At 40.8% G+C, this 12,541-nt stretch overlaps 1 protein-coding gene across 2 annotated transcripts in view; it reads right to left on the bottom strand.

Annotated features, from left to right (window-relative positions):
• Nucleotides 1–2,699: 2,699 nt before the first annotated feature.
• LOC144696666 (bcl-2 homologous antagonist/killer-like) overlaps nt 2,700–12,541 on the bottom strand; it is a 45,314-nt gene continuing 35,472 nt past the window's right edge. Inside the window, exons 4-8 of one of the 2 annotated variants that reach the window (XM_078568231.1) lie at nt 7,569–7,606; nt 7,338–7,477; nt 6,533–6,676; nt 4,944–5,124; nt 2,700–3,047 (exon numbers count right to left, since the gene is read on the bottom strand). In XM_078568231.1, coding sequence (XP_078424357.1) covers nt 2,943–3,047; nt 4,944–5,124; nt 6,533–6,676; nt 7,338–7,477; nt 7,569–7,606 — 608 coding nt within the window. In that variant the 3' untranslated portion in view covers nt 2,700–2,942. Of the gene's footprint in view, nt 3,048–3,971; nt 4,088–4,943; nt 5,125–6,532; nt 6,677–7,337; nt 7,478–7,568; nt 7,607–12,541 lie in introns of those variants that run through there. The other variant, XM_078568233.1, reaches the window with a different exon arrangement.

The raw sequence follows: 12,541 nt of genomic DNA, 5'->3' as shown, positions 1-12,541 counted from the left end.
AATTCAGTCTGAAGCCAGCTGAGTCACCAAACTACAGACTGTATACCCCTTTTATTTCTCTGGGCTCTAAGATGTCAAATCTATCCTTCCCCACTCTGTAATCTATCAGTGCGCATGTGTGAACTCCGAGTGTGCATGTGTGTGTGTAAAATATCGGAACATATATTTAATATTTTACTTAGATCGGTTTAAGTATAATAAAACTAACCTCTTCCTTTGTTAAATTCAAGAAAATCTGTCTGATTGATTCTTTTATGATCACAGCATGTAAACAGTTAAATTCTCCCTGAATTGGCAAGTATACCCTTTTCAAAAAAACCCTGTTGCGGTCAAACCTGAAGAGGGAAAACAGCGGAGCCATTCTACCCCAGCTCAGCTGCACATAACATTTTGCATATTGAATTTTGGCATGTGACGAATCCTGCCTGTATGGCGTGGTAGTTACACTGAAATTGTGTGTGCAAATGTATAATTATTTTGAATGAGAAAAGTGTCATTGAATTACAGCCTATTAAATTAAGGCTCCTGGATCAGTATTACTTGTACTGAGTATCAGGCACAGCTACTATTTACCTATATTCAAGCCTATATTCAGACTCTACCCCATATCTCCCCCTCCGCGTAAATAGCACATACAAATGTGGGTGTTGGTTAAGACATAATATAAAGTGTGACAAATGAGGTGTATGAGTCAGTAGACATGCTACTTAATCCTTTAAATTGCGTTAAATCAAAAAACATCACGATCAATGGGGAAATAAAATAGTGCTATCTGCTGGTCAGATTGTGTAACTACATGGTGACAAGTTCACTTGGGCTGTTTATGGAAAACAGAAATTCACAATGGAAAAGCTAACCCAAAGCGTGACAGAAAAATCTGAACAGAAAGTAAGTTTTTGCAGATGGGCCAAACAAGCCTTTGTTAAGATGTAAATATGTGGATAGATAGATGATAAAATGCTATCACATTTTCAATACACATTATTTAACAGAAAATATCATGGGAACTTAATATACCTAGCGAAACATCACACCAAATGATCTATGGTTTTTTGAACCAATTGTAATGACCACCACCTCAGCTTGATCTTTTAACTAAAAAAATAGACAAAGGCAGTTTGCACAGGATATCATGGTGGTCAAAAACAGTGAGAGATTAGACTAGAGAAGACAGAATGCAGTGTTGGGCTTTTAAAAGCCTGTAGATTGTAAGAGGAGGAGAAATGTGAGGGTGGCGCGCACCTTGCATTCCCGGCTTCTCCCCTCCCAGGACACAGTTGACATCCTTGCTCATTTATTCCAGCTGAATGAAACCAGACACAATAGGAATAGTTTGAGGGGGAGGTGGGGTGTAAGAAAATTTAATACAACAAAGCAATACATCACAGCAGAATGACTAAGATAAAAGCAAAATACTGCGGATGCTGGAAATCTGAAACAGAAACAAAAACAAAAACAAAAATAGCTGGAAAAACTCAGCAGGTCTGACAGCATCCGTGGAGAGGAAGACAGAGCCAACGCTGAGTCCATATGACTCTTCTGATGAAGCATCCATGGAGAGGACGCGAAACATTGGCTCTGTCTTCCTCTCCACGGATGCTGTCAGACCTGCTGAGTTTTTCCAGCTATCTTTGTTTTTGTTACAGCAGAATGACTGCTCTGTTTACAGAAACAGAGGAGGACTCAGAACATCAGTTAAAATACCACAATCCCACCACATTCTAAGTAAACACCATTTCCAAAACACACCTCTCTAGTAATGGAAAGTTATGTTCGCAATAATGCTGCTTAGTTTTCTTGTATGTTGGTTGTTTTTTCCTTTGTACGTACCCATAGAAGACTTTAGTAGTTACATTTTTATTTTCTGAAATCTCCATTATACTATCCAGGCATACCTTTTAAAACAGTTCAAATTTGCAGTGAAGGAATATGTTAATACTTCATGTCTTTAAGCCTGTCTCGCATTTCCCTGGAGTGAAATCACACTGTGCGATATTGGTATGTGAAACATTTTATAGCCCTGATTTTAACTCGGGGTATGAGTGTGAGGGCTTAGCCAAGCAGGAAGCAGCATCGCAGCATGGGAAGGAACGGAGAGATTTTAATTCCCAAACCTCAGTTGGACTACAGGCCAAACCTGGTGGGAATCGTTAGATGGATAGTGGGCGGGAAGTGGGGTTTAGAGCAGCAGGGGGCAGCTGCCGGGGACAGAGGGAACAGTTCTCAGTGCTAAGTTAAGTGATGGTTGGAAGGAAGTCCAGGGCAGAAGAAGCCCAATGTTTCCTTGGAGTCTTGGCTACTGGCACACAAGGAAAATATCAAGCATTTTTGCTTACAACTTATCTTCCTGAACCTCTTCTGGTCCTGCTGCTACCTAGCTAGTTTTACTGGTAGGTCCAGCACTAAGTGCAACCCGGTGTTAAAATCACAGCCTAATAGAATCATAGGTTCCCGCCTTTGCTTATTTATGAGCTGCTGGGCTGCCTGTGGTGAGCACCTCTGACCCCTTCCCAAACCCCAGAGTTAAAATGGTGATGGGTGGGAACATGGATGATAAGGGAGGTTATACTCTGCCCCAATCTTAAATCCCTGCCAGTCCCGTTCTTGTCAGGTACAGGGTTTAGAATTAGGGTTAATGTATTTGTATGGCATTCTGCCGCATCCTATTGGCTGGAGATATTAATCCAAAATCCACAATTATCAGTAATAGTCATACATTTAATTTCATAATGTTAAATTATTAAAGTTTAGAAAATATAAGCGTGGCCCAGCACTTTTCCCAAAAAAACTTAAATATCCAAAACAAAAATATTTGGAAAACGTTATTTCTAATATTCAAATTTGATAATAAAAAATCTTCACCGCCAGGGTGAAGTAATCCAGCAGATATGCTGCTTGGTCTAAGACCAGCTTTGACAATCCAGCACTGTATGTGGGACTATTCATGGTTTATAAATCTTGTGGGCAATCGCCACGCCCAGCATGACAGCCATTAAGATTCCAAACAGCCACTTCAGGTTGGCATCCTCGATGGAAAGAGCAGTGGTCTGTAAAGCAAAGGGAAAAAAGCTCCAGTCACCAAACCATCTACTACAAGTTGCAGCCCCTCTGCTGTTGGGCTTCTTATACAGCAGATATTTAATAAAACAATGGTGCGCAGTTCCTCTGCTTGAATTTCAACAGGGAAGGAGGCAGTACTTGATTTAGTTCATGGAAATGAAGTGGGGCAAGTAGATAATGTGCATATTGTGGCAACATCTAGCAAAGAGCAATCACAACATAAATTGTGAACACAGATATAAATGTTGAAAAGCAGAGAGAATAATCAAAAGAATTTGAGGGGAAAAGAAAGCTTATCTCAACAAGATGAAAGGGAACTAGCCCAGGAAAATAATAAAGAAAAATTAAATTTATGACATGAAATGCTCTGGTATTTACTGTAAAGGTTGCGGGAATTGACTATGAAGAAAGCAATCATTTACTGTAAGGGCAGAAGTTCTTTCTGTAAAGGCATCATGAAACATTAGCTGATCATTTGTCTAGTTGCTGGTTGTGGGCCCTTACTGTGTGCAAGCAGCTTGCTGCATGTCTTGACAACAGTGATAAAACTTCAAAAGTACTTCATTGGTTGTGAAGTTTTTTGTGATGCCGTAAGGCTATGAAAGGTGTAATATAATTGTAATTTCTTATTTCTGTGATAATGGTTTGAGATATAGTTATGTGACTGGTACACTAGCAACACTGGTTTTTATCGTACAGCAATTATTCCAATTTCTTGCCTCTGTTAATTACATTAATATGGTTAACCATTATAGTTGGATTCAGTGATCATTATAACTCTGTATTCTACCATCGTTTTCATGTACTAATGTCCTATGTATTGTAGGAACTACTTATGTCACAAAGTCTGGATGTACTGTGTGTGTGGCCAAACTGTTTACCTTGCAGGATGTTTAGAGTAATTACAGTCATTAAAATTCAGTGCAAACAGCATATAAAGACAACCATAAAATAGAACCACCAGTGGAAACAAGTTCAACCTTCAGGAGCTGTCTTCCATAATCAGCTCAGATCAGCTCAGTGTGAGCTAATGGGAAAGGAATGGTACAATTAATCATCCAGCAGCTAGAATTTCAAGTATCGGTGCACACAAAATGGGCAGTTAACATTACACTTAGATACAAATGTTGTTAAAACAACAATGTTGTTATAAATTACACTGGTTCCATTTTGATTAAATAATTTCCAAAAATGTAGTAGAAATTATAAATTTGTCTTGACAAAATGAGGCTATTTCAAATTCTCAAATGGGGCAGTTTTTATTCTTCTTGCCTTTGGTTGTAATCGTTCACTTGGGTACAGGTCACAGAGAAAGATCTAGTGGGGAGGATTATATGAGTGCATTGCTGCTCACCCAGCATCCCATCCATTTAAAATGAAACTATGCGCCAGGTAGAAGATGCAGTTTAATGTGGAGTAGAGTCAGATAATAGACATTGTGAAGGAAAGCAAGGAATGGCAAATGCTGGAGTGCGTAGATAAGCAAAGTACCATTACTCTTCTGGAGTTTAAAACATGTAGCCTTTCCAATTCTATTGCTTCCCTTTCCAAAGTAATTGCTCCTTCCTTGAGTTACAAATATGGATAAAAATATTCTGATAAGGTTTGAGACCATTGCACACTCAGCAATGGTGATTAAACATTTTTTTGTTTGCCAGGACTTCTTCAAATCCACACCTCCTGAATTAAACTCTTAATATTTTTCTGCACAACTTTACAACTCACTGGATGGAATCCGTGTCTGTTTTCTTTCTGAATTTCTTGATTTAAAATAAAACAGCTGAGAGAGACAATGAGTTGTAACATTCTGAAAGAATACCCTTACAACGAGGCAGAAACAGACCTTAAAAATAATACATTCCCACAGCACAATGTATACTTACCCAGCCTGCCTGCTCAACAATCCATTGAGCAATTTGGTTCTTTGTAATAAACTTTGCAACAGATTTGGAAACTTTGCCAAAACATTCCATAATTCCTCTCTGATAGACGTAAGTCACCATTTTGTAGCTGAAACTCAGCAAGGCAATAGTTTGGCCCCAGTTTATTCCATTGTCATATAATCTGTAGAAAATTAGTGCACTTTATCACAACAAAATTGTTATTTTGATCAGTTAGTCTTTAAGACAATCATATCAACATAGCAATATTAGTTAATAGTTATATTATTTTCTAAAAAAACTGACTACGTAATCCACTTCCAAGATTGTCACACCTACTGGGTGCAAACTAACACAATATTCCATTTCTATTTGTATTTTTTAAAAGTTTACTTTAATCTTTCATTTTGTTTTCTTTCACTGACCACATTCTTTTAGTCTTTCCCTCAGTCCCCCCATTCTTTATTTGTTCTGTGAAGATGCCTAGATTCAGTTGGTCACCTTCTCTGCATAACAGTTCTCAAATGAAAGACTAGCAGGAAGCAAGACTAAGCAATGTTATGATCCCTGTAAAGGCCAATAATGTGAAAGGAGTGAACTTCCTAAGCAACAACAACATGAAAACCTGATGAACAAGTTTTCACTTTTTAAGCTGACAATCAAAATAAAACCAACATAAATTAAACATGAACAGGCAAATTATATCCACTAGAAACCATAAATTATGCTTTAACTATCTGAAACCACAAAGGTAAATCTCACAGATTTCTCAGGTAGCCCTGTTTGCGCATATGTGACACCACGTGCAGTCTCAAAGTCCTTCACAACGCTATCTTCCTCCAGTATAGTTCAACTACTCTTCGTCACGCAGGATTTGATCATCAAATAGCCTCCGATAACAACTTTACTCCGTCCAAGCTCCACGGACACAATTATCACAAAAAAGACACATTTCTGCACAGCCTACTTCATGCACTCTCTTCATGACAGTCCTGATGGTGTACCTTCCCTCGAGTCCCCTTCATCCAACCACTCAATATCACCCAGGTACACAAAATGGTCGACTCTGGTTAAAAAAAAACACCCAGCTCCTCAGCGTGCCTGGACTGTTCATACAGCTATCTAAGCCTCTATATCATTCTGACCCCTGCTGAAAACTCATTCTCGAGAGTCTTCTGTCTGTTTTTTACCCCCAGTCAACTTCTGTTTCCCTTACAATCTAAGTTACAGTCCAGGTCATGGCTCTGTCCTTTATCTGGTTCCCATTTCCCCTGCAACCCCAGCCAGAGGCTGATTTCTCAGAACTCTGAGATCACTGCCAGAAAATTCAATAGACAATTCCCCCTCGCAAAAACCTAGAGATTTGGGTTTCTGTTTCAGTTAAGGACAGTCTCAAAAAATACAGACTTTGAAACCATTTCATCACAGTAAACACTACTTGCTTGGCTGCATGCAGTACTTGAGGTTGATGTTGGTATTGCACTGCTGATAACCTAGATCATACCAGGCTTTACAGTAATTAAAGTCCAGATAAACCACTGCTACTTGTTAGGTTTTTATGGCAACTATTGACTACATAATTGGAAACCTACCTTTCAGCAACTCTGCAGAAGGACTCATATCCGTGTTCAGACGGGAGAGGAAAGTATGCCCGCATACCTTGACATTCCCTGTTCTTTCGATGATGAAGCTCATCCCCAATAATTGCCAGTTGACGTCCTATTTCCATAGTGGAACTGTGATGATAACATTAAACCTCATTTTAAAAAGCCCAATGCTTCATTTTATACTATGTCAACTAAAATAAGGATCCATGCAACCTAATGACCACAAGCAAATATTGTTGACAAATTTCTTCAACCCCATTTAGTTCTCTCAATTTCTCCTCTTCCATTCATAGCTGCTATTTGCTGTCCTTATGCTTCACAGATAATTACAAGAAATGGGTTTTTACGACATTTTCAACATTTTCTCTTGATGGCAAACTAGGGTAAAGTTACTGCTGAATTACAGGTCCCTCCCCTCAACTGTGTCTGTGATGACCAGGACTCTTCACCTACCAATTCATTTCCCCATTAGAAATTACTTTTATATTCCCTCTTTTTGACCACAGTTGGTGCCCTATCCTCAGGAGAGTAATTCTACAGCTGTGTGTTCACAAAATGGAAGCGCTCATGTAATTCTGTCAAGATAAATGTCTGTTTGTATTATTCATTCAGTTGCTTAATAATTTTTTAATTAGGAATCCAAAATGATTGTGCATTCCATTCCATTTGTAAAATGCAGATTTCAGATATTAATAAACAGTATTGCTCAAGTACTTGACCTGTAGTGTTTTCTGTACATGATATGTGAAATATTTCTTTGTATTTAGCAATTGAATCACATTTCATATACCTGGGACTTGTCTGCAACTGGTCTGTGGTTGCTGGCACAGTAGGCACCATCACTCCATTCTCTGAGTTCTCTTCCATCTCGCTCTGATTTTGATAGTAGGTATAGTTCTGAAAGAGGTCCTCTGCTCCTTCCACCTTGTCCTGCTCTGTGTGTGGAAAGAAAACACCTGAATAGTGATCAATTCAGGTAGGAACAAAAAACAACTACTAATTTACAACTGATAAATGTCACCTTGCCTTGGAGAATGTAATAAGGTTTATTTTCTTGTCCTAGAACAGAAGGCAAAGCCTTGTAAATTTTGCAATTGCTTTTTGACACAACCAAATCCACTTAACCATCTGGTGTTACATCATTAGTTATTCATGGTGAACTTACTGGCTGGATGTGCTTGATAATATGGGTGCTCAGTTAATGTAGGAAATGGGAAAGTGAAGCAAATGCAGATTTTAAAGGGCTACCATTGTACCTAGAAGTATGTTTCTTTTGTTAGGCTGACAGAAAATCTTGGGTCCAAAAACCTGGTTGATGAATAATACCGAAAACCTCTATTCAAGACGCAGCTGCACCTACAGAATGTAGGCGAAAGGAGGATTGTGCTGATAGGCTTACAAGGGCATCCATCCAATAGAACAGCCATGGAGCAGGTGATGACACAACGCATTTCCAATATCCAGAGGAAGTTTGTCAGCTTCAGGAAATCTGCCAAGGAGCAAGCTAGCCAGAATTTTCCCACACCAAGTAATTGGGCAAAGTACACAAAGCACAAAAAAATTCCTCTCTACGGGTTGCATAGTGATTGAAACTGCATGCAATGTGCTTACTCATTATAAAACTCTTTCATAGCTTCACTTGCCATTGCTGCAACTAGAAACATGTCATTTAAAACTGAACCATTGTCACAGAAGGAATTGTAAAGGGGAGTCAGGCAAGCTTACTACAAAATCTAACAAAGTGATGCATGCCTGTTTGCATCACAATTGTGTGAGAGTTGAGTAGACGCTTGAATATTAATGTCTAGGTTCTTTAAACTTCTAGCATTTTTACACTGGTTCACTGCTTGTAGAACAAAGCAGCACTCAACATCATATGGGAGCAAACCCATATGGCAAGGCCCAGAAGAGGAGGTGCACAAAATGCTAAACACCAGGGCCCAGGGGCTAGGGGGGCCCAGACTCAAGCTTCCTTTTCTGTGTAAAAAGTCTAAGTCCAAGATGTATCATCTATTAATCATTCTGAAGTGAACTCTTATTTCCTACCACTTGCCCTACTTATTTCTTCTGCCAGTGACAAGTGGGCATGAAGAGCAGAGGCCGTGGAGAGGGTGGGGAGCTGTGCTTGATTGATCTGCGGTTTCAGCTTTCCATTAGTCTGTGGTGCTGTCATCAATCAAACGCCCGCACAGAATTGGATGGGCTGGCATGAGTGGGTACAGACCTGTGGGCAGAGGTATTAAAGCACTGGATACAACACCAGGCACTGGGAAGGCAAAACGTAACCAGCTAACCACGAGTCTACAAATCTAGTTATTTCCTTTGGACTTTAAATGCTTCATGTATGGCAAGAATTCAAGTGTGCAGATTCAAAAATCCCTTAAAAAGGGATCATATTTGATTCACTATTTTTCCTCTCAAATTCCTCACCTATTTACGCCTATAAAATGCAATTTGCTGTTACATTCATACAGTACCCGGTATATTCCAAGTAATTCGGAATTATATTTTGAGACCATGGTTTTTTTTTAATATCAATTGGACACCACTATTACAGTGCATTTTAAGTGATCCTGAATACCCAGCTCCTGATAGACAACCGTTGATTGTGATCATATGGACTTTAATTCGGAACCTGCAACTTTGAAAGGCCTCACTGGAATGGGTCCCAAAACTAAATGAAAACAGCCCTATTTTTTTAAAGGAAGCGAATAACTGATCCTGGGATGATTGCTGCTGTTCTTTTATTCATGTTGTTTTGTGTTACGGGAGCATTTTACAGCATCCAAGCAGTGGAACCCAGACATTGTTTAATGAATAAAAGAACACTGCATTCCTCTTTGAAGCTGTGGTGTAGTTAGTCAGAAAATTCATAACATGTAAAATTTATCCAATGTAGTATCAGTTAGGCACTTTGCGATGGAAAGCTCAACTCAAGGTTGAATAGGACACTGAGATTGCACTTTGGCTCAGCTTGAGACAGTGAATAGAGGGCAAGGTGGAATGATGCTGTTTTCACATAACTAAGCGGAGGATATTGCAGGTCATTTAAGACTGGATCTTGGATGAGGAAGCTGGCAATATAGAGGAGGTGGAGGTGTAGTGACAGTAGTGTATAGAGCTGGGTGAGCTCTATCAACATACATGTGAAAGCTGGCAGAACATGGGTGGGAAGAGAAGCCATTGTTGGAGAAGCTCTGGCTGCGATCAAATAAATAAAACTGGGACCAAAGTGAGGGAAATCTCACTGAGCAAAAACAAATTAGAGAAAGGATGGAATGGTGGGACCTGTAGTATAAAGGGTTAACAGAATGGACATGTTAATCTATGATGCACATGATAATATGGCACTGATGTCAGGCAATCATTTGCAAGGAATTGTAGGGAGCAGACAGGTAGTCCTGAGGGAAGGTATACCTCCCCCGTGATTCACTATGTACATACCGTAAATAGTGTGAGTAAACAAGTGTTTAAGTAGATACCCTGATATGCCTACAACTCTTCCTTGTTAGAATCCTGGTCTAGCACATTCTACAACATGGTAGCAGAGGTGGCAGCACCAATTTAGTCCATTGTTGATGCCATATGATGAACACTCCAAGACAACCATGATCCCGCTTTGCCAACACTAGAGATCCAAGAGTTCCCAACACGCTTCAAAGTTGACCCAGGTGCAGGGATATCCATACTGGCTGATCATCTTGCATGACTCTGTAAAATTCCTCTTCAGCCTTCCAATATGGAACTCCAGGGGCCAGCACGAACAAACCTGCATGTTAAGGGTCAGATTACCGCCACACTATGCCACAAGTGGTGGCAAATCATGGAAACCCTCTGTCATCCACAACCAAAGCATTTCCCTGTTTAGCAGGAATGCATTTGTACAGTTAGGTATCATACAGATTCTTCCACCCACCAGGGTCGCCTTCCAACAGGAATTTCCACAACTTTTTCAAGGGCTGGGGTAGCTGAAGAACAAATGTCATATTTCTCTGCTCCCAGAAGTCATGCCAATGTGTCTGTTCACCACTAGGAGGGCATCACACCACAAAGATTAAGAAGGAACTTGACCGCGTGTTACACAGGGGCATCATTTTCCCGGTCACAAACCAACCCACTGGTGTTCTGGTCTGGCCGCTGTCCCTAAGCCTAATGGCCACCTCCGGCTTTGTGTGGATCTTACACAGATTAATAAAGCAGTACAGAGGGAAGCTCACCTAATGGAGTTGGTAGTCAACAGCTTGGCGAAGCTCACCAACAGCACCCTTCTTACAAAGCTCAATGTAAACAGCAGGTTTTGGCAAATACCCCTCAACAAGAAACTGAGGCTCTTGATGACCTTATCATGCCCTTTGGTCGATTTTGCTTTAACACCTCCCTTTTGGCATTTCATCTGCTCCGGAGATATTCCAATGTACCATGTCAACAATCCTCAAAGGCAAACAAGGTGTTATCTGCCATGGACAATATCCTCATACATGGTTCCACAAGAGCCGAACATGACCAAAGGCTAAGAGAAGTCCCCAAGGCTCTCCAGGAAGCAGCGTCACGCTGAACAACAAGTGCAACTTCACCAGGTCCAACATAAAATTCCTAGGACACATCACCAGCAGCATGGTATCATAGTTGATCCACTGAAAACAAAGGCTATTACTGAGTTTCCCCAGCCAATGTGCATCACCGACATTCAATGTTTCCTTGCAATGGTAAACCAGTTGGAAAAGTGTATTCCTAACTTGGCCACACTCACAGAACCCATGAGGCACCTCTTGCAGAAGGGCCAACAATGATTCTGGAGTGTGGAACAAATCAAGGCCTTTTAATCCATTTAAGATCACTTAGTCTCCTCGGATGTGCTGGTGCACTACAACCCCACGTTGTAAGGTTGTTGCTGCAGACGCTTCCTCTACAGATTTCAACGGTGCTCCCATATGCCTGAAAAAGGACAGTAATAGTAAACCTGTCCATTTCGCTTCGAGACCCCTCACGGAAACTGAATGAACGTATGTCACTATTGAGAAAGAGACACTGGCAGTTACACGGGCTGTTAAGCGCTTCTCTGATTACCTGGTGGGGCTACCTTTCCAGATGGAAACAAACTACAAGCCTTTCATAACACTCCTCAATTCGACAGAGATTGAGATGCCTTTCCATATTCAACAACTTTGCCTCCAGTTGATGTGGTACCAATATACAGCCGTCTATGCCCCAGGCAAGTCACAACCAACAGCTGATGCTCTCTCCAGAGTCCTCAATTCTACATTGGTGTCAGAAGTGGAAGCATTTTCCTCCATCATCATGAGCGTCCTGTCCATACCTGCCACAAAACTCCGGGATGTTCGAAGCACCCAAAATTGAGGGTGCTACATGTGGGAGTTCAGTCTCCAAGAATGGCCCAAATACAACCCTACTGATCATCTCATCCACAAATACAATGAGCAGCGAGTCCTTATAGTTTACGACCATCATTTGGTCATTCCATGCCCCACGTGACAAGATATTCTTCACAGTCTCCATGGCGGTCACCTCAACATTGCTACATTTTTAATGATTATTTTTCATTACATTCGTTTCGCTTCCTGGATGTTTTGGATTTTATTTGCGGTGCTGGTGCCTTTAATTGGGTTGTGTGTGGGTTGACAGCTCCCTCCCTTTAGTGGACTTGCTCCAAGTTGCAGCCTCATAGCTGAGACTGAGTTCAGCTGGAGCCCAGAGTGTTGGTGCAGTGTTTGGGAACTCTGAAAGTTGTGAAGCGATGAAGGAAGGATGTGTTCAGACTGTCCAAGGACGTGTCTCACTTACTGGTGATTCCTATCCTCCTGGAGAAAATAAATCCTGCACTGGTGAGCGAGAGAAAGAGAGAGAGAGAAACCTGAAAAGTGCGCGGAACCCTTCAGGGAAGCTCGCATAACCCTTGGGTTCCAGGGGACCCCGGTTGAAAAACGCTAATCTATTGGTTGGTGGAAGCTTATATATTTAAAGTGACTATAAGAA

The sequence above is a fragment of the Cetorhinus maximus genome, chromosome 22 (genome assembly GCF_964194155.1).
Source record: "Cetorhinus maximus chromosome 22, sCetMax3.hap1.1, whole genome shotgun sequence".
NCBI classification, from domain to species: domain Eukaryota; kingdom Metazoa; phylum Chordata; class Chondrichthyes; order Lamniformes; family Cetorhinidae; genus Cetorhinus; species Cetorhinus maximus.
This window is presented reverse-complemented; position numbering and strand designations above follow the sequence as displayed.